This window comes from Schistocerca cancellata, chromosome 11, assembly GCF_023864275.1.
Source record: "Schistocerca cancellata isolate TAMUIC-IGC-003103 chromosome 11, iqSchCanc2.1, whole genome shotgun sequence".
NCBI lineage: Eukaryota > Metazoa > Arthropoda > Insecta > Orthoptera > Acrididae > Schistocerca > Schistocerca cancellata.
This window is the reverse complement of record NC_064636.1, coordinates 168,402,708-168,424,548: the sequence shown is the minus strand read 5'-3', so window position 1 is coordinate 168,424,548 and position 21,841 is coordinate 168,402,708. Positions and strand designations below refer to the sequence as shown.

The window sequence follows — 21,841 nt, the reverse complement described above, 5'->3', positions numbered from 1 at the left end:
TTAAAGTTTTGGTTATTATGACCCGTCCCAGATGCACAGGAAATTAAAATTAAATGGAATAATTCCTCCAAATGGCATTAGTAGTTATGAGATTATAAAATCAGTTATGATTCATGGGGGGCAGACTGTGCACTCATCAATAAAGTAATCAACAACATTCAAATTCATTGTACTTATATGTAACTATTGCCATTTACTGTGAATGGTAATGATAAACAGCATAAAATGTTGCCAAACACTTGCCTATCCAAAAGCAAAATTCAGATAACACGATGATACCGAACTTCTTCATGATAACTGGAAACCACCTAGTGCAACTCGCTGTAATGGCTGATAAATTCAAACTAACCTACAAAGCTTTCATTTTTGTTTAGCCTGGTAAGACAAACTTGCATTAGCTGTGACATCCATCCCCAAACACAGGTACTTGTGATCTGACCTGGCAGATCACTGGGAGCAGTTACTTTCATAAAAAGTCTATGAATGTGCATATGGAGTGATTTAAAGTGGGACAACCTCAGAAAACTACTCGCAGATAAGGCAGATACCTGACTGATGTTCAGAAGAATCCTCAGGAAGGGTAATCCACTAACAAAGGAGATAAATTCACAAAACTCGCATTTCACCAGTACTTCAATACCGCTAGTCAGTCTGGGATCTGTAGCAGATAGGATTGATAGAGGAAATAGAGAAGATAAAAAAGCAATGTCCCTCTCTATAGGTTCATTCACTAAGCTCAAAACTGTCACAGAGATGTCCAGCCAACTCCAGTGTCAGATTCTTCTAGTGGGAAGTTCGGCATCATCTTGTGATTTACTGCCGAAGATCCAAGAGCGTGCGTTTCTAGAAGAGTCAAGCAATGTTTTATCCCTTCCTACATACATATTGCCTAACGACAATGAAGGTAAAATTAGACAGATATGAGTTCACACAGAACCTTACAAGCAATCATTCCTCCCGCAAACCACTCATGACTAGGACAGGAGAAAGGCATAAAGAGACAGTAACCTCTGCCACACACAGTAAGAAAGCTTGTGGAGTAAAGATGTAGATGTAAAAGAATAAAATATGTGTACAGAACTTGGTAGTGGAAAACAGTGAGTTACAAAGCAAGAGAGGAGAATCAATATTTGTAAGTATTCACACAAATAAAACTTTTCATTAAGCCTAATAAATAAATAAATTCGGTTCATTAGTGTAGAACCGAAATTTCTAAAGATATTGTTGTAAAAAATGTTAGTAATGCACTAATTGGAAACCTATACTTCAACAGCACTTAAAAAGAAGTCAAAATAGTGACGGATGGTCATCTTGTGTAAATAAAAATACAGTGGAGTCACAAAACAAATATAAACTATAGAAATGTAATTCTTATACTATCAATGCAAATAAATAATGAACTGAATATATTATAGTTATCTGATTATGTAAATGGAAAACATGTCAAATGTCTCCATTGTACTTTAACGAGAAAACAAATAAATATGATGTAATGCGCATGTAATGAAACTGATAACTGTAGTTCAGAAGTATTTCAAAATAATACGAGTTTTTGCCAGTTTACTTGGTATGACAAATTCTTAGATGCTAGCTCATTTTGAAATTGTTTTCAATCTTCTGTGAAAATACAAGTCAGTTAAAAAAATCATAATCACGCATGGTCTAGAGAAGAAAACTCCACAACACTGGATAACGAAAATTAAACCTTTCATTCTTAAATATCATTATTAGCATTGATCACAAATACATGACATGGCGTTCATAGCTGTTAATCTGTTACAGAATGGAGATACATGTCTAAAGGGATTATTTCACACAGTCTGCATGACACACAAAAATGCTGCTGTTACATAACATCATCTAGAACACATGAGAGCTGCTCAGTTACGTTAACTTGGGAAATAATGACATTTTATTTGAATTTTGCACTGTCAATATGACACTGCAATTATCCTACTTCTATTGTGTAAATACAGACATTGACTACAACTGTTACACTCATCTTGTATCTGTAAAATACTTATTGTCTACATAGAATGTTTTTCAAATTACACAAACTCCAGCTGAAAGTGTACATGCCCTTAGTCTGCTATAAATTACCCATAATGTGTTTCATTTGCAGATGATCAATAAGTACACGATCTTCAATGTCATAACTTGAGGACATGAACTTCCCTAGTTGAAAACAAAATTCCTTTATCGGACCTGTGCTGCAAGATTTGTGTACCTGCAAGGTACTTATAAAACTTAATTCTAGCCAGTACTGTACACTGCTGTACAAATGTGGACTATTCAATGCAAAAATTATCTCGAAATCTCAAACTCGAATTTTCCAGGTATGACAAATGTTCCATGCCCCTTAAAAGAAACTTGTATAAAATTTTGTTGACGGTAGGAATTTTTAGTCTTCATACTTTTATACATGCTTATCTTACAGAAAAATGAACGTTGCGAATTCTGAACAGAAATTAAATACCTTTCTCATTGTTCAAAATGTGAATAATAGTCAAGACTGGTGAGAACACTGTAAAGTCTACTGAGACATGTTTCAAATATTCAAAAAAAAATAACCTCTCAATATGTTTTCAACAAATACAATTAAAATTGAAAGAAAAAATTTTCAGTAAGATTGTGACAAATACAATTAAAAAAACTATTTCAACTCAAGCTGTTTAACTAGAATACCGTCTTTAACCTGCTTCACTCATCAATTACTCACAAGTGGACGTACGTCAACGTAGCAACAGCCTAGATATATAACTATATCTTGTCATGTTACAGTTGTGCTTGTCAGTGAAAGTGGATCTAAGTTGACCACAAGTGAACTGAACAGTCCAAACAGTACAAGTGGAAATTGTTCTGTAGTTCACTGAATTTACTAAAGGCTGTGGTTGCTAGCAGTAAAAAATTTAGTCTCACAGATAATTTATTTCAACTTAATTGACAATGCAAAAGATGAAAATGATTAGTATTAAAGTCTTGCTATTAAAAAATTTAGTCATGCATTTTCAGCCCTTGTCAGCAAGTACTGTCCCAAATGTCTGTTGTGATCAATGTTTGTTTACAACAAACAATCAAATCAAGCAAAGTTATTTTTATTGCAAATATGTATTTAAAAATGGTGGTTTTCTGAGCAACTCTCATGTAAGTTAAATTATAAAGCTGTGCATTCTGAAGTGAAATGAAATCTTTTGAGTACTTGCATAGGCATTGAAACAGTTAAAATTAACATGTTCATGGCTTTTAGGCAAAAAAAAAAAAAAAAAAAAACAAAACAAAATGCTATAGCACATACAATACCAAAGGGGTTCCATCACAATGAATGAAGGCGCATCCAACATGACAAAGTGATTTCCAACACTCAATTTTTTTGTACATACTAGGCTTTGATGATATTGCTAATCATAAGTATGACTGACCTTCTTGCAATCATTATTTAAACTGTTGCACAAAGTAGTGTTTCACAGACTAAAATTCAGTGAAATATGTACATGCCATAAAGAAAACTTCACTTAATGCACATAAAACATTTTTCACATAAGATAAAACCAGTCAGTTCTTACGCTAAGATATGCAGAAAGACAGTTCATCCATGGCGAGCATTTTGTTTCGTTTAGCGACCCAATGTAGCTGTATCACATTACAAGGATCACTACCAAATTTACTACTATTGCCTTTCAACATTTGGATGTGAAACCTATATTTGGAGTCTTCAACTCTACATCTATTATGTGGAACTTTAATGTGTTCCAGTGCTGTAAAACCAGTACAATGCAAACACTACCAGCACATAAATAGGAACAGTGAGTTTCACTGCTCTAATGTGGAAATCTGTAAATACTGACACTTAAAATGTTAATTAACAATGTTTTCAACATACAGTTGTTTTAGGTGTACACAATTCTATGTTGTTACACTAAGTTACTTATTAATCATTACAAAAAGCATATAAAACAATTTCCAACAAATTATCTGCCAGTACTAAAATGCCTATGAACATTTTGTTAAAAGAATTATTGCAAACAACCACCCAATAGCTCATTCATCAGTTTTTAAACATATATGAACTTGCAGTTCGTCCCTGGATTTTGATTCCTTCCCACACGTAGTGCAAGAATATGGCCACTCACCTGCATGTATGTCAGAATGAGTCTTGAGCTCGCCAATTGTCTCAAATGACTCACCACATTCCTCACAGATATGTACTTGACCACCAATATGCCTACGGAGATGAAGTCTTAGGTTACTTTGATAGTTGAATGATTTTCCACATATTCGACACACATACGAGCACACACCCAAGTGTGAACGAGAATGGATCTTCAGAGTGCGACTCTTCTGAAATGATTTTCCACAAACAGCACACCTGTATGGACGTTTGCCTAAATGGATGCGGCAGTGAGACCTTAGCTCACTATTCGATTTGAATGTTTTTTCACAATTATTACATTTGTATGGACGTTCTCCCGTGTGAATGCGCACATGTATCTTCAACTCTGTATTTGATTTGTATGATTTTCCACACTCGGAGCAGCTAAATGGTAGTTCGCCTGTGTGTATGCGAAAATGAATCTTGAGGTTACCACTCTGGCTAAAGGACTTACCACATATGGCACACCAATAAGGACGCTCACCCGTATGGACACGATAGTGGAACTTCAGTTCCCGACTTGTTTTAAATGACTTCCTGCAAGCAGGGCAACTATGATAACGTTTAGCTATGTGTGTCCGTGCATGAGATCTGAGCTCACTACTTGCTTTAAATGATTTCCCACATACCAGACATGTATACGGACGTTCACCAGAGTGAATCCGAGAATGAATCTTCAATTCACCATTTGTTTTGAACGTTTTCGTACAGTCACTACAAGCATAGGGACGCTCTCCTGTGTGCACACGGATATGAACTTTTAAATTACTTGAACAACCAAATGACTTTCCACAATCACTACAACTGTACGGACGTTCACCAGTGTGGATTTGGAAATGGGATTTAAGCTCACTGTTAGACTTGAAGGATTTCTCACATTCAGTACACTTATATGGCCTTTCGCCAGAGTGAATGCGAAAATGTATGTTAAGTTCAACTTTAGACTTGAAAGACTTCTCACATTCACTGCATTTGTATGGTCGTTCACCAGAATGAACGCGAATATGAACTTTAAGGTTACTTGATGAGCTGAATGATTTCCCGCAGCTAATACAACTATATGGTCGTATCCCTGTGTGCACATACGAATGTGATTTTAATTCACCACTCGTCTTAAAAGCTTTGTCACACGCAGTACATTTATATGGTCGCTCACCAGAGTGTACACGGAAATGGACTTTTAGCTCAGATTTCGACTTGAAGGCTTTCTCACATGCAGTACATTTGTATGGTCGCTCAGTAGTATGGACAAGAGAATGAACTTTTAGCTCTGTAGTCGATTTAAATGACTTGTCACACTCGGGACACTTGTAAGGACACTCTCCCGTGTGTATGCGAAAATGCACTTTCAAGTTGCTTCTCTGAGTAAATGACTTCCCACAGACATTGCAGTGATATGGCCGTTCACCAGTGTGAACCCTGAAGTGAAATGTTAGTTCTCTATTAGTTTTGAATGACTTCCTGCAAAGAATACAGCTGTAAGGGCGTTTGCCACAGTGAATCCGTGAATGAGACTTTAGTTCACCACTCCCTTTGAACGATTTTCCACATTGAATGCAGCTATATGGGCGTTCATCTGAATGTATTCGCAAATGGGACTTCAATTCATAACTTGATTTGTACGATTTCCTACAAACAGGACAAGTATAGGGCCGGGCACCTGTATGAACACGTGAATGAGACTTTAATTCGCTGCTAGTCTTAAAGGACTTTCCGCACTCGTTGCAACTATATGGTCGTTCCCCTGTATGAGTTCGGAAGTGAACCTTCAACTCTCCATTCGTTTTGAATGCCTTCTGACATTCAGAACAGGAGTAAGGCCGTTCACCAGTGTGCACTCGCAAATGACATTTCAGTTCACTGCCTGTTTTAAACAGCTTACCGCATTCTGGACACTTATATGGTCGTTCACCAGTGTGTACCCGATTGTGTATTTTAAGATTGCCAATCTGAGTAAAAGATTTGCCACATTGACCACAAGTATACGGGCGTTCACCAGTGTGTACACGAGAGTGGGATTTCAGCTCGTGTCTCGTCTTGAAAGACTTACCACACTCGGTACAAACGTGTGCCCGTTCTCCTGTATGAACACGGAAATGCGACTTGAGTTCAAAATTTGCTTTAAATGACTTTCCACACTGCTCACAGCAATATGGCCGTTCCTCACTGTGTATGCGAAAATGATACTTTAAATCCATACTCGTCTTATAAGACTTCCCACATTCGGCACAACTGTATGGTCTTTCCTCTGAGTGCACTCGATGATGAGACTTCAGCTCCGCATTAGATTTAAACGCCTTTCCACATATGCTGCAGCTGTATGGTCGCTCACCAGTGTGGATTCTGGAGTGAATCTTTAGCTGGCTATTCCCCGTGAACGACTTTCCACAATGAATGCAGGTGTAAGGCCGTTCATCTGTGTGAACACGTGAGTGAACCTTCAAATCTCGACCAGTTTTGTATGATTTCCCACACTCTGTACAACTAAATAGACGTGTAACTACATGAACCAGTGAATGGGATTTTAGCTCACCAACTGACTTGAAAAATTTTCCGCATGCAATACAGCTGTAGGGCCTTTCACCTGTATGAAGACGGTTGTGTATTTTTAAATTGCTACTATGGCTGAATGACTTGCCACAAACGCCACAGGAATATGGCCGTTCGCCAGTGTGTGACCGGATGTGGACTCGCAGTTCAGTTTTCGTTCTGAACATCTTGTTGCATTCTGCACAACTAATTCTCAGTGTACTCTTGTGAGCCTTAACTATGGAACCTTTGTCTAAGTTTCCGTGATGAATCCTTACGTGCCGCCTCAGGGAACCTCTGTACCGGAATATCTTTGGACAGTCATTACATGCGTACTTATCTAGAAACTGGCTACCGTCATGTTGTCTTTGGCTGGTTCTTTGCTTCTGGCCTTGTGATACATCATGCTGATGCTCCGGTCCAGGTGAAACTTCACCACATGTTTTACATATTTGTGATGGCACTTGTGCATCTGGAATATGACTGAAGACATGATTTGTTAGCTCATACCTAGTTTGAAAAGTCTCTGAGCAAGAACTGCATGAAAACTGGGGAATTCCATTTTCAGGGTCCTGTGGAATACAATAACTTGGTGAAATATTACTAAAAATGTGATTATTTCTCCACTGTAAATCATCACTCTGTTCGCAAGTCTCTGTCTTGATATCGCAGGCAGCAAAACCATGCTCCCCTTCTCTCTCCAGTGCTTCAGAATGTCCTGCCAGGGGGACCCTGTCTCCTCTATGTTTTGGCTCCAAAGACCTATATTTCAAATGAATACATACTGAGGAATTTAAAAAGCACACAGAATTAGTGTTAAAAAGACAATGTATGTAATGTACTTAGTCAAAATTTATAAATCACATACCGTGCATTTTTTGTAAGAAACTTCTGATAGACATACAGGTCTGTACACTATTATCTTGACAGATGAAAGTCTTTCTGTTGAATGAAAACAAATATTGTTTGGAGTGGGTGAAGGTGAAGTGAATACCTCCGTTAGGAAATTTGTTGCTTGGAAATTTATTTACTGACGGCCACATCATAATGTCTCTCTGAGTTATATGAATGAGAAGCTACAAAATATAACTGTGTGGCTGAAAGTCTCCAAAATGTGTTGTTATTTATTCCAAAGGTGCAAGTGATGTAACTAGTTGTGTCCATGACATGTTTCATATTTTGGGAATTGTCTGTTTAGCTTTAATGGGATGAAGGTGGAATTTGTTTCTATTCTGGAACTCTGGAGCTCTGACAAGGTTTATGCTGCAAATTCATTGCATTTCCTTGAAATCACAATCTGACAAATGTTTGCTTTATGAGTAAAGCCGTCAATGAGCGAACATAGAAGACATTAGATTCCATACAGATGTCACAGTGTTTGAGTCCCACAGTTGGCAAAAATGTTTCCATAAAAATGACTTTTCATTTGTTATCAAATGAAAAGTGATGAAAGTGTTGATCCCACCCAAAACTAGGAAAAACAGCACCACACTCTCAAGTTATCTTCACTGAATTTCATTACTGTCACAATACAACTTGGTAAATACCACTGTCAGATCTTCCTATGTCCATCTAAGTGTAAAACCTTACTCTGTAACTCATCATGTCATGAAACTTCCTTCAACTGATCAACAATGACATTGCTTAAATTGCTTCAATTGATCGAGCATTGCTTCTTGCGATCCTCAAATTCTGGCTAGCAGCACAATTGTGAAAACAATGTTCCCTTGCCTTTCAACAGCCCCAAATGTCACTGATGGCAGTATCTGAGCTGCAATATAAAACTATTGCAATAGCCAACAAGGATGTCTGACATTTGATCCATACATTATTTCTTTAGAAACTTGCAGATCCTATTATGGAAGGAAGGCCCTTAGAATATGCATTCAGTAAGGAATTCATTAAAGACAAAGTGCAAGTTCCTAATGAACAAGGATGGTGAAGGACAAAATCTGTATCTCTTTGAAAGAGAGCAGCAAGTTAGGGAAACACAGGTAATCTAATGCTGGATGGCCAAACAGCAATTTAGCCACGATTCACTGGTTGCAATGTCAGTTCTTTAACCAATGCACCACTTTGTTCCCTCAGTACCTAATAGATAGTTTCCTATGCTTACCCTAGTCACAGTTGATGTTAGCGTTTTCCTGGCACAATTTTAAACAAAAAGAATTAATATTAGAGTTTAACATACTGTCAATGATAAGATTATTTGAGCAGAGACAAAATATCAGATTAGGTTATGGATGAAGTAGCAAATTGACCACTTTCTTTCGATGGAACCAACCTGGCGTTTTCCTTCAGCAATTGAGGAAAAATGCTGTATATCTATATCCGGATGTCCTGGCAGGAATTTGAATCACTGTCCCCCCAATTATGTTTCTAGATCATTAACCATTGCTTTGGCCCCCATGCTCAATTACACTTAAAATAACATAGTAGACTTTGGCACTTACAAAGAGTATGAAATTCTATTCAGAGTCATTCATATTTCTCCAGAGATTTGCTCTGACAGAAAACATTTGCATGATTGTGAAACATTGTACCTCCACTTACGTGCACAAGGATGACATCATAAAACACATTTGGAAGTGTATGGAGACTTTCAACCACCAAGTGTTGAAGAAATTGCTTGTGGCAGCAAACAACTGCTGTGAAACATGAAAAAATGGCATGCAATGGAATGTTATCCGAAATCTGTAATGAATAGATACTGATTACATGCACAGTTTACTTTAGGCACAGGTCAGTTAGCATATAATGTGATTAGAAGAAACTATTTCTAAAAAAAATCATAAGAATAAAACAGTGGAAAGTCCAGAATGTAATGACAACAGGATCATGAAAAGATTAGATTGCTACGCACCATACAGAGGAGATGCTGGGTCATAGGCAGGCACAACAAAAAGACTGGTATATACTTTAGCTTTTGGCTAAAAGGTCTTCTTCTGAAGGGGAAGTGCACACAAATTTGCACAAGCATAACTTATACACACTGACTGTCATATCTGGTCAGTCTGGCCACAGTAGCCAAAGCCTGTAGTCGTGTGTGTGCGTTGTGTTTGTGTGAATGTGTGTTTTCTTCTTCAGAAGGAGGACTTTTGGCCATTGGCCAAAATCAGAAATGTATAGCAGTCCTTTTGTTGTGCCTGTCTGCAGTTCAAGGACTTTCCTATATGCTGAGATGCAATCCATCCTTTTCATAATATTGTTGTTCACAAGAATAAAAGATGTATATATTTAGTATCAGTCTGGTGTAGAACTAGATCAATCAAAAATCCAGGATGAAAGACAATAATATGGAAATGATAGATTGTTACTCACCCCAAAGAGGAGGCATTCAGTGGCAGACTGCTGAAATGTTTAAGCTTTCAGACAAAGCCCTTCTTCTGAAATACAAAATATACAAATTCACACAAGCGAACTTGCATATGCAGCCACTGTCACTGGGCACTGGAGCCCAACTATAACAGTGTCTGTGTCTGACATGAGCAGCAATCTGCTGGAGTGGATAGTAGGGGTAAAGAGAAGGTATGGAGTTGGAGGGGGAAGGCAAGGATAGCAGGTTATGGGTGGAGAATGATACACTGTGCCACCTGTGAGAGTGTGCAGGGACGTGTTGGAGACAGGGTACACCACTAGGTGCAGTATCAGGAGGCTGTGCAGGGGGCAAGGGGTGAGAAGAGAAGGGGAAAAGACTAGTAGCACATGGAAGTGTGTGTAGTGCTGGAGTTGTAGCAGGGAAAGGATAGGTAGCTGTAGAACAGAGACTAGCAAAGGTTGAGGCCAGGGTATTACGGGAACACAGGACACGTAATGAGGGCTCCCACTTGCGCAATTCAGAGAAGTTGGTGTTGTTAAGAAGAAAACACATGGTGCATGCTGTGATGTTGTCATTCAAGTGAAGCACCTCGTGTTGGACAGCATGTTCAGCAATTGGGTGGTCCAACATTCTCTTGGTCACTTCGACAGAAGGCCTGTTAAGTGTCATTGCCATGTGGAAAGCAGCACAGTTTCTGCAGCTTAGTTTTCATATCACATGGCTACTTTCACAGATAGCCCTGCCTTTGGTGGGGTAGAAAGTGCCTGTGACAGGACTGGAGTAGTTGGCAGTTGGAGAATGTATGGGACAGGTCTTGTATCTAGCTCTATTGCAGGGATATGAGCCATGAGGGAAGGGGTTCCCACTCCTCCCCCATCTCTACCCCAAAAACAGCCTCCTTACACTACCATCTAGGAGCCCTATCTTGTCCCCACCACTGCCCTGTACACTCCCACTGGCATCACAGCATTTTCCCCCATCCCTAACTTCTATCCCTCCCTCTCCCATGCCCTCTCCTTACCCCATCACCCACAACAACAGATTGCTGCAGTTACAGTTGCAGCTGGGCCCCAGAACCTGGGGACACAGGATTGTGTGTGTGTGTGGAGGGGGGGGGGGGAGAGCACATGGGTGTGTGTGAGAGACAGAGATATGTACTTGTCTGAATGTGTGTGTGTCTCCCATACTGAAAGAAGGCATTTGTCCAAAAGCTTAAATATATTACCAGCCTTAACCACTGTGCCTCCTCTATGGTGAGTATCAATTTATCCTTTCCATATTCTGATGTACAACTATATCTGTGAATACAAGAACCTTTGTTGTGGCCACATAATTCCAATGTTAAAACCAGCACCGATTTGCCAGTGATACAGCAACACAATAAACTATATCCATTTTTAGATGCAGAAGCTATAGACAGTGGCAAAAAGCTGGTTACCATAATTCTTCATTTCAATAAATCTTCCTGCACTGTTACATTGTGGATTATTGAGAGACTTGCGAAATACAATGTATGCCTTAATGAAAGTTACCAGGAGGTGACAATGATCATTTTAAGCAGAAATGTTTGGACAGACATATGCTTCATTTCAAATAGTACCCTAAAACAAACATATTTCAAGTATGAATATATTAGTCTTTGTTAGTGGCATTCATAACATGCAGATGTGGTGTGTGCATGTATATACATATTAACAAGGGAGTGCTCCAGATGCTGTTGAATAGCATTAGTGTTATACGACACATCGACTTCAGATCTTTACCTCTTTTGTGTGTGTGCATGTACCTACACATTGAGTGAAAGCAGTAGACTGCCGTGTGTGTGTGTGTGTGTGTGTGTGTGTGTGTGTGTGTGTGTGTGTCATCACCTCAATGAAAAATTTGACAACAATTTAACAACATTTGGCATAGTCGTACAGTTAACATGTGGCAGCTTTCTGTAAGCCTTAATTAATTCACATTTACAATACTGGTGTGTAACATTGACATTTGTTAGGTGCCATCAGTGATGACACTTACATTGTACTGAATTAATAACACCACCCATCAACACTTTCGGAGCAACAAAATAGTACAGAGAAAAAAATTCACTGTTTGTCTCTGTGACTGCCACTGTCAATTTTATGTTCCTACATCTTGTTACTCTGGAGAAAAGGATGACAGAGCATGGCTACCTGTATTGTTTTGCAAAATACATTAGTTGAATAATTTTAGGTATTATATTAGCCATACAAAATGCAATGCAACTCCAGCATAAAGGAGTCCTCTCATATTCTACCATTCTTGTGTGGCAACTCCTAAACTACACTTTCCAAAACAACTGGGTTGGTCATGGCTGAGATCTGTGGACCTAGCACTATCTGATATTCATTCATGAGTGAATAGGAACAGAAGGGTAAAGAAGAAAAGTGCTATGTGAAATAAGATGCTAGGTCACATCCTGCATGCTGCTGCAGTCCTCAAGGAACGCCAAGATGCGCCAGGGTAAGGAACACGACATGCTCTCCTGAAAGTAAAAATGTGAACTGAAGTTGCTGGTGGACATTCAGAACATTAAAATGATTGTGAAATGTTGTATATTTATTGTGGATTTCTGAAATGTACTGTGAACTGTCAAAAACTTGTTGCAAATGTGCTATGTAATCTTCAAAATTTTTAAACCTAACAAATAACTAACAAATAAAAATAAATAAAATCATTTGATAATAATGAAAATCATTTGCAAGCATGTATCTCAGGAGCCATTCAAAATAACAGTGTATGTCTATAGTAACATTCTTGCTTAAAAGGATCATTTGTCATCGCCAGGATGCGGACTCTTCCTCCTCATATGATTCAGGTAACAACAGCGTGTGGTTGCTGTAATTTACACAGATAGTGTCCTCAGTGAACAACTGTAAAACTCGGGAATCACAGATAATTGTTTTCTCCAGTGACTATGAATTAATCTTGAAATTATAATGCATAATACGCACCATAGATAACACAAAACTTCAAATGTGAATAACAGTGCACTAACATGAGGAACAATCTGTATATCTGATGGGCATTTGTGATTTTATATTGGATTTGTGTCGTATCAATCAAATACACTAACTCAAAAAAAAATGAAGACCCAAAAGACATGGTCAGATGCAAGTCTAATTTGTATCATCAACGGATGTGAAAATGATTAGATATGCAGTTCTCTGAAACATGTAGAACAGCCACCACAGTGCATTAAATTAATGATTTTTCCTTTGTGGGGGACCACAGTCATGTAGAACTTTTTCAACGAAATTTCCCTTATTTGAATGTGAAGTACTGCTCATTTCTTTCAAACAATCATGATTTTGACTTTACAGCCACACTCAAGTTCATGCTGAAATGTTACAATATATCTGACATGTCACATATGCAGGTGATATATCATATAACATTTCAATATGTGCACTTTGGAACGGCTGTAAAGTTGACATAATGATCGTGTGAATTAAATTAACATTATTACACAGTTCTTTCAAAAAGGATGCATTAGTATTGTTTCCAGACCTGGTAGTGCATACGAGAGGCATAAGCAGCGTCAGATGTTGAATGATCACTGTGAAGAATAAGGAGATGCCACATAGTCATGTGAAACAGCATTATCGCCACCTGATAAGAGCTTGAAAGGCCCATAATTGTGGGCCTCCATCTGGTTGGCTGGATGAACCGTGCATTACCCAGATTTGTGGAGCATCTGGAAGTGACAGTGGCCCAATGGTAGAATGCACACAAATGTGAGGACAGCCATACTCATCATCAAGGTTCCGAACAACCATCTCTAACCACCACATGGGAGGATCTCTGTATTACACACTGGGCACATTGTAACCACTTCACATCAGTGCCTGCCATTCAAGAACAAGGCACTGACTCCCTGCAACATTCTGTGCCCTTGTGTTCTCCCAAACCACTGGTCAGAGACTAGCAATAGATAGGGGGAATTATTGTCTCATGCATAGAATGCCGTCAACACCACAAAACAATCTGCTGCATTTGGAGTGGTGTCATGACTGGGCAACATGGACTGGTGATGATTGTTTTCACACTTCTGCACTACCCCAGATGACCATCAATGGTGAGATCGTGATGACCTAGGGAGATGTCCCAATTTTTCCAATGTTCTGGAGAGGCACAGCGGTGTTACTCCCGGTGTCACAGTGTGGGGGGCCACCATCACGAATCACTTCTGTTCACATCTGGTAGTGATAGAAGGAATTCTGAACGCACATCTGTCACGGACATCCTGTCCCCTCATGTGTTACTTCTCACGTGACAATACTGTAGCGCCATTTGTCACCATCACAATATTGATACACACGTGTCACGTATCTTCATGAACTGTTTGCATGACACTGAGGTACTCCTGTTGGCAGTAAGCTCCACAGATCTGTTCCTGACAGAGACCAGCAAAAATATCAACTCCATCCCATAGCCAACATCCACGCTATCGAGGTCCAGTTACATCATTTGTAGGCCAGCTTGCCTCAGGAGAGGATGCAACACCTCTATGATGCCCATCCCAACCAGAACAATGCAATCATCGAGACTAGAGGTGCGAGCGATATCACACTGAAAAGTGGGGTCATATTGGAAAGCTGTATGTAAATTTGACTCAATATTGCAATCACTGAAATAGTATAATGTACCTTTTCAATACATGATATTTCATTTAGTTTCCTCTTCCCCTCCTGGGGGCTTTTTTTTTTCTTTTCAGCCAATGTATATAGCTGTACCGTTATTACGTGATGTGCAACATCAACAGCAAGAAGGGCTCGATTTTTATCAGGAAAAACCTAGAAAAATGCACTATACCTGCAAAGGAGACAATCTCTTCAAGCCCTGCACAATCAATTCTTGAGCACTTTATGTGTGTTTTGGATACTCACCAGGACACATTAGAGTAGTCTTAAAGAATTCAGAGGCGTGAAGCTAAATTTATAACTGGATACTTCAGTCAGTACATGAATGTAAGAGAAGTGTTCTGAGATCTCACACGGGAGACTATACAACAAACACTTTTATTCCCACCAAATGAACTGAATTTACTGACATGAAACAAGAGGATTGCAGATGATGAAATAAATGAAGATATAACAACATGTAATTATATCAGCGAAAATCACTCACAAGTGCCGAACAATGCATAATGAATGCTGAGACTGCTGGACCTCTGTGTCAGACAAGGACATTAACCAGGACCTCCACATTTTTCAAACATTCACCTTAAGCATTACACTACATGAGCATGAATCAAATCCAGAATCAAACTGACAAAACAGGTCAGTGAATTTCCAATATGGTATGTGGGAATAGCACCACTGAGCGAACAGATTTGATGGAGCAGAGTGGTGCACCACTTGACAGGTATATACACTGACAGGAAAAAATGCAATGCCCTCAAAGACAAGGTCACTTGAGAAGTGAGACGGAAGCTCATGTTATCTTCAACTTCTTTCAAACACTAGTACCAGAGCCTCTCTCTCAGTGAAATGCACCAGCATGAAATAGTTACACCCATTATAATATTTCTCTTACCATAAATATCTTTTTATGTACTGTGTTCATTTGTAATGCATATATTGTGTGTACTTGACATAATTAATTTCTCATTCACGATGTATTTCACTAAACTTTAGTGTTTAATGTACAGTTTTCAGTCCATTTGTGATTGCAGTATCATTAGTTTACACTGGAACTTTTTGTTTACAGAAATATTCACAGTTTTGGAGTAATGTAAACAATATGCACTTCAAAATTCAACCCTCTTAATAATCATTTGTTTTAGAAATAACACACATTATTTGAAAGATCTAATTTTCCTACTTCAATTAAATGTTTTACATATTCTGAAAAATTGTTATTTCAAAAGTTATTCTTATTCTAAATTGTCACACTATAGAATGTTCAAATCTTAAAAATGTATACTGTTCAATATCCAGTGTTATACTTTCTTAGAGCACAATTTTTATTTCTCCAAAAATGAGTAATTTTCCTAGAATAATGTACTAATTTACGAAATGTTCAGATTAGAAAATTTAACTATCCAGAACGAAAATTTATGTCAGCTTATGGATATCACTATGTTCGTGCCTAATGTAAATCTATATTCTACATTTTTCCTGCCTTTTGGTTATATTACCATCATAGCTGAAATGGCTTTATATTTTAACAATTTTGTAATACCTGTACTATGCACCTCTTTAAAAGGTGTCACACATGAAGCAAAAGTCACCATTTGATACACAGTCATGTGTCAATCTATTCAATATGTAAGGTTTCAGAGTCAGTCAGTGGCTACCACTCATAGAGTGAAGTTACTATGTTATTTATCTGTTCCATCTGTGTCTTTTTGTTACACCACTCATGGGAGCTGTGGCGTTTACCAGTCCGTGATGTTAAAAGTTGCACAACTCATTGCAAGCAAGTTGATCAGCATGTGTTTAATAACAACAGATTTGCCTAAATGAAAAGTAAACTCAACGGTGGTGTGCTATTATTGACGGTTTAAAGCAACCAACAATAACAGCAACAAAACTGGCGGTGATGACAAGAGACTTAAGAGGCATCAAAAGAGGTTAGTGAACTTCCAATCAGATATGTGGGAATAGCACCACTCAGCAAATGGGTATGGTGGAGAAGACTTGTCCACCATTCCAAAGGAATATACATTGCTGGGAAAAAATCTAACTTCCTCATTGTATTTCATCATTGCAGGAGTATACGATAACAAGTTCAGACCAAATAGAACACATCACAGAAGAGGAATGGCATCCTGTGACAGATGTCCCACACATCTCACCCCTTTTCTTGTACCTTGTCAATGGTTCTTGCAGGCCTTCGACAATGAGTAGGTTTCTATTTCATGATGTCCCATACATGTTCAACTGGCATACGATATGGCAATCTTGCCGACTACAACAGTTTTTGTACACTACAAAGAGCACGTTATACCACAGCAGCCTTGTCTGAAGGTGCACTGTCCAGCTGAAAAGGTACATCACCATGCTGCAGAAGAAATGGCAGTAGCATGGCCATAACAGCCTGTGTAATGTAATGAGCACTGGTTACTTTAGCCTGCAGAACAGCAAATGTGATCATAAGTGACACCCCCCCCCCACCCCTCCACCATGAATCCTCAGATGGGACCTGCTGTCATGCAAAAATGCATTCTGGAATAGCCAGCTCACCAGCTCTATGGCCATACATGTGTACATCTATCACTCACATACAAAAAGAACATACTCTCATCACTAGGGACAACACAGTGCCGTTGCACTCTCCAGTTAACTCTTTCATGACACCAGAATAGCCATGCTTGGTTCTGTCATATCAATGTAACCTGTCCAGAGACATGTGTGATCTTAATCCTACTAGAAACAGACCATTCCCAATGGTCCCTGATGACAAGGCAGGTGGAACTTGTGCCCGTATTTCATCCTTGGATGATGTTTGGTTGGCCTGCTCTATTCACACAATGCGTCAGCCTTGACGTGCACCTTACTATGTGGACGTCCAGAACCTGGTCTACATGTATGAGAATGATAAACAGACCACTGTTGAAAGCAATGACACACCAGTAATACATTGTGCCCATCACGTGCAGCAATTTATCAGTACGTCCATCCAGCTTCCCACAGGCTCACAATGCGACTCTGTTTAAATGGCTGAAACTATTCAACATGAGAATGTACTCACTGGTAGGGCATGGTTGTGCCCTATAATGAATGTTACAAATACTTATAAACTCAGTACTGCCTATAGTCAAAAAGAATGGCTGCACAGACATGTCTCCTGAAAAGCAGCTGATCACTGATAACTGTGACAAAAGAATCACTTACAACCCTTCAGCAAGTGCATGTTATACCCACATACCGCTAAACACTGTCTTGAGGATGTTGTATTTTCTTCTGACAGTTTATATCAATTTTACTAAATTTGCTGAAATGAAATGATATCTATGGTAATGAAATCAAAGTCAATGGAAATGCTGAAGCAGCAATGTAATAAATGAGTGGACAGATGGCTGTAGTGTTCAGAAATAACAGGAGGAAACACTCAGAATGAAAATTTGAGTCTGGCCTGGGGCACGCTCAAAGAGCCTAACAGTTAAGATAATGTAGCAAAAAGCAGGAAACCCAGGCTGAAATCCCCTGTACTCCATCTGTGAGCAAAAAACAGAATGAGGGGAACTACAACACACTACAAAGGAATAACCAGTCAAATTAGTACGAAATTCAGCAAATAGGAGAAAAAATTTATAAAGTTTTGAAACTTCGGGAAAATACTCATATGGGGTATAGAAATAACAAACAGAAAAGTTCCCCTTCGTAGTGGGGGCTGCGTCCCCCTTTTATCTCCTCCAAAAGTCAATTTGTACCATATTTTAAACTTATACGCAAAAAGACTCATTTTTTGAACAGAGCTGTTATTAGCAAATGTTTTCCTTGGAAAATTGTACACGAAAAAGATCTTGTGCAACTTTTCATATATGCAAACATTATTTGAGATATAAGAATTGGAATATAATTCTGTTAATGTGATAGTTTGCCCAGTTTTTCTTGCTTAGCAAAGTATTTAAATGAAATGCGTAATTAATTGTATGGAAATATTTCATAGCCTATATATTCTACCTGCTGATATATCTTTTGCGATCAGTATTGCTGAAATCAGGAGTATGTGCCATCAATGAAAACATCAAGTTCCCTTTCCCATTCACTCAGCACTCCCCTACCACTATTATCACTGCTGTTTCTTCCTAATCAGTGTCCAATTCAGTTGAGTTAATGTTGTGAAGTGTTAAAGGAGTGCCAGAGAGTTCTGTTTTTGTGACAGTATTCATCAGTTTGCAGTGTTATGAAGTGCTTCTTCTCAGTCTCATTTCCTTTGTCTGGACTCAGAGAACAATAATGCCAGACCCTACTACCTGTTTTATTTGTGGTAGATCTGTTACGGAAGGAAAGACATCAATAATGACGAAGGCCTTGGAAACTCTGATGTGCATCAGCAAGGAATGGAAAGATGGGGGTCATAATCTTCTACAGAACACTGGACTGGCTGAAGGTGCATAAGTTACATTGACATGAATATATTAATCAATGTCATATAAGGAAATTAATTAATCTTTATGTTGCACAAGTAGATGATAAAAGTTTGAGATCCTCTTCCTCTTACACATTCAATTTAAAAAAAAAAAAAAAAAAAAAAAAAAAAGACTGTTTCATATGAGCTGAAAAGTGTGACATAGAGGCATCATCATCATCATCATCATCATCATTTAAGACTGACTATGCCTTTCAGCGTTCAGTCTGGAGTTCCTCCATGATCCCCTATTCAGTGCTAACATTGGTGCCTCTTCTGACGTTAAACCTATTACTTCAAAATCATTCTTAACCGAATCCAGGTACCTTCTCCTTGGTCTGCCCCGACTCCTCCTACCCTCTACTGCTGAATCCCTGAGTCTCTTGGGTAACCTTGCTTCTCCCATGCGTGTAACATGACCCCACCATCTAAGCCTGTTCGCCCTGACTGCTACATCTATAGAGTTCATTCCCAGTTCTTCTTTGATTTCCTCATTGTGGACACCCTCCTGCCATTGTTCCCATCTACTAGTACCTGCAATCATCCTAGCTACTTTCATATCCATAACCTCAACCTTGTTGATAAGGTAACCTGAATCCACCCAGCTTTCGCTCCCATACAACAAAGTTGGTCGAAAGATTGAACGGTGCACAGGTAACTTAGTCTTGGTACTGACTTCCTTCTTGCAGAAGAGAGTAGATCGTAGCTGAGCGCTCACTGCATTAGCTTTGCTACACCTCGCTTCCAGTTCTTTCACTATGTTGCCATCCTGTGAGAATATGCATCCTAAGTACTTGAAGCCGTCCACCTGTTCTAACTTTGTTCCTCCTATTTGGCACTCAATCCGTTTATATTTCTTTCCCACTGACATTACTTTCGTTTTGGAGATGCTAATCTTCATACCATAGTCCTTACATTTCTGATCTAGCTCTGAAATATTACTTTGCAAACTTTCAATCGAATCTGCCAACACAACTAAGTCATCCGCATATGCAAGACTGCTTATTTTGTGTTCACATATCTTAATCTCACCCAGCCAGTCTATTGTTTTCAACATATGATCCATAAATAATATGAACAACAGTGGAGACAGGTTGCAGCCTTGTCTTACCCCTGAAACTACTCTGAACCATGAACTCAATTTACCATCAACTCTAACTGCTGCCTGACTATCCATGTAAAGACCTTTAATTGCTTGCAAAAGTTTGCCTCCTATTCCATAATCTTGTAGAACAGACAATAACTTCCTCCTAGGAACCCGGTCATATGCCTTTTCTAGATCTATAAAGCATAGATACAATTCCCTGTTCCACTCACAACACTTCTCCATTATTTGCCGTAAGCTAAAGATCTGGTCCTGACAACCTCTAAGAGGCCTAAACCCACACTGATTTTCATCCAATTGGTCCTCAACTTATACTCGCACTTTCCTTTCAACAATACCTGAGAAGATTTTACCCACAACGCTGATTAAAGAGATACCTCTGTAGTTATTACAATCTTTTCTGTTTCCATGTTTAAATATTGGTGTGATTACTGCTTTTGTCCAGTCTGATGGAACCTGTCCCAACTCCCAGGCCATTTCAGTTATCCTGTGTAGCCATTTAAGACCTGACATTCCACTATATTTGATGAGTTCCGACTTAATTTCATCCACCCCAGCCGCTTTATTGCACTGAAATCTATTGACCATTTTTTCCACTTCCTCAAATGTGATCCTATTTCCATCATCATTCCTATCCCATTCTACCTCGAAATCTGAAACATTACTGATTGCAATTTGACCTACATTGAGCAACTCTTCAAAATATTCCCTCCATCTGCCCAAGGCATCCACAGGATTCACCAGCAGTTTTCCTGACCTGTCCAAAATACTTGTCATTTCCTTCTTACCTCCCTTTCGAAGGCTGCTAATTACACTCCAGAATGGTTTTCCAGCAGCTTGACCCATAGTCTCCAACCTGTTTCCAAAGTCTTCCCACAATTTCTTCTTGGATGCTGCAATTATCTGTTTGGCTTTGTTTCTTTCTTCAACATAACTTTCTCTGTCTACCTGGGTTCTGATATGTAGCCATTTTTGATACGCCTTCTTTTTCCTTTTACAGGCTGCCTTGACTGTATCATTCCACCAAGCTGTTTGCTTCATCCTACTTTTACACACTACTGTTCCAAGACATTCTTTAGCCACTTCTAGTACTGTATCCCTGTACCTTGTCCATTCCTTTTCCAATGACTGTAACTGACTACATTCAACTAACTGGTACCTTTCTGAGATCGCTGTTATGTACTTGTGCCTGATTTCCTTAACCTGAAGTTTCTCCACTCTTATCCTCCTACATATGGACCTGACCTCCTGCACTTTCGGCCTCACAATCCCAATTTCACTGCAGATTAAATAATGATCAGTGTCATCAAAGAATCCCCTGAATACACGTGTGTCCCTCACAGCCTTCCTGAATTCCTGATCTGTTATTATATAGTCAATGACAGATCTGGTTCCCCTGCCTTCCCAAGTATACCGGTGAATGTTCTTATGTTTAAAAAAGGAGTTTGTGATTACTAAGCCCATACTGGCACAGAAATCCAAGAGTTGTTTCCCGTTCCTGTTGGCCTCCATATCCTCTCCAAATTTACCCATAACCTTTTCATACCCTTCTGTTCGATTTCCAATCCTGGCGTTAAAATCACCCATGAGCAGAACACTGTCCTTGTCCTTTACTCTAACAACTACATCACTGAGT

General features: G+C 39.0%; 1 protein-coding gene across 2 annotated transcripts in view; it reads right to left on the bottom strand.

The window, feature by feature from the left end:
* Positions 1 to 1,524: 1,524 nt before the first annotated feature.
* LOC126108882 (zinc finger protein 721-like) overlaps positions 1,525 to 21,841 on the bottom strand; it is a 238,138-nt gene continuing 217,821 nt past the window's right edge. Inside the window, exon 3 of one of the 2 annotated variants that reach the window (XM_049914244.1) lies at positions 1,525 to 7,463. In XM_049914244.1, coding sequence (XP_049770201.1) covers positions 4,039 to 7,463 — 3,425 coding nt within the window. In that variant the 3' untranslated portion in view covers positions 1,525 to 4,038. The remainder of the gene's footprint in view (positions 7,464 to 21,841) is intronic. The other variant, XM_049914243.1, reaches the window with a different exon arrangement.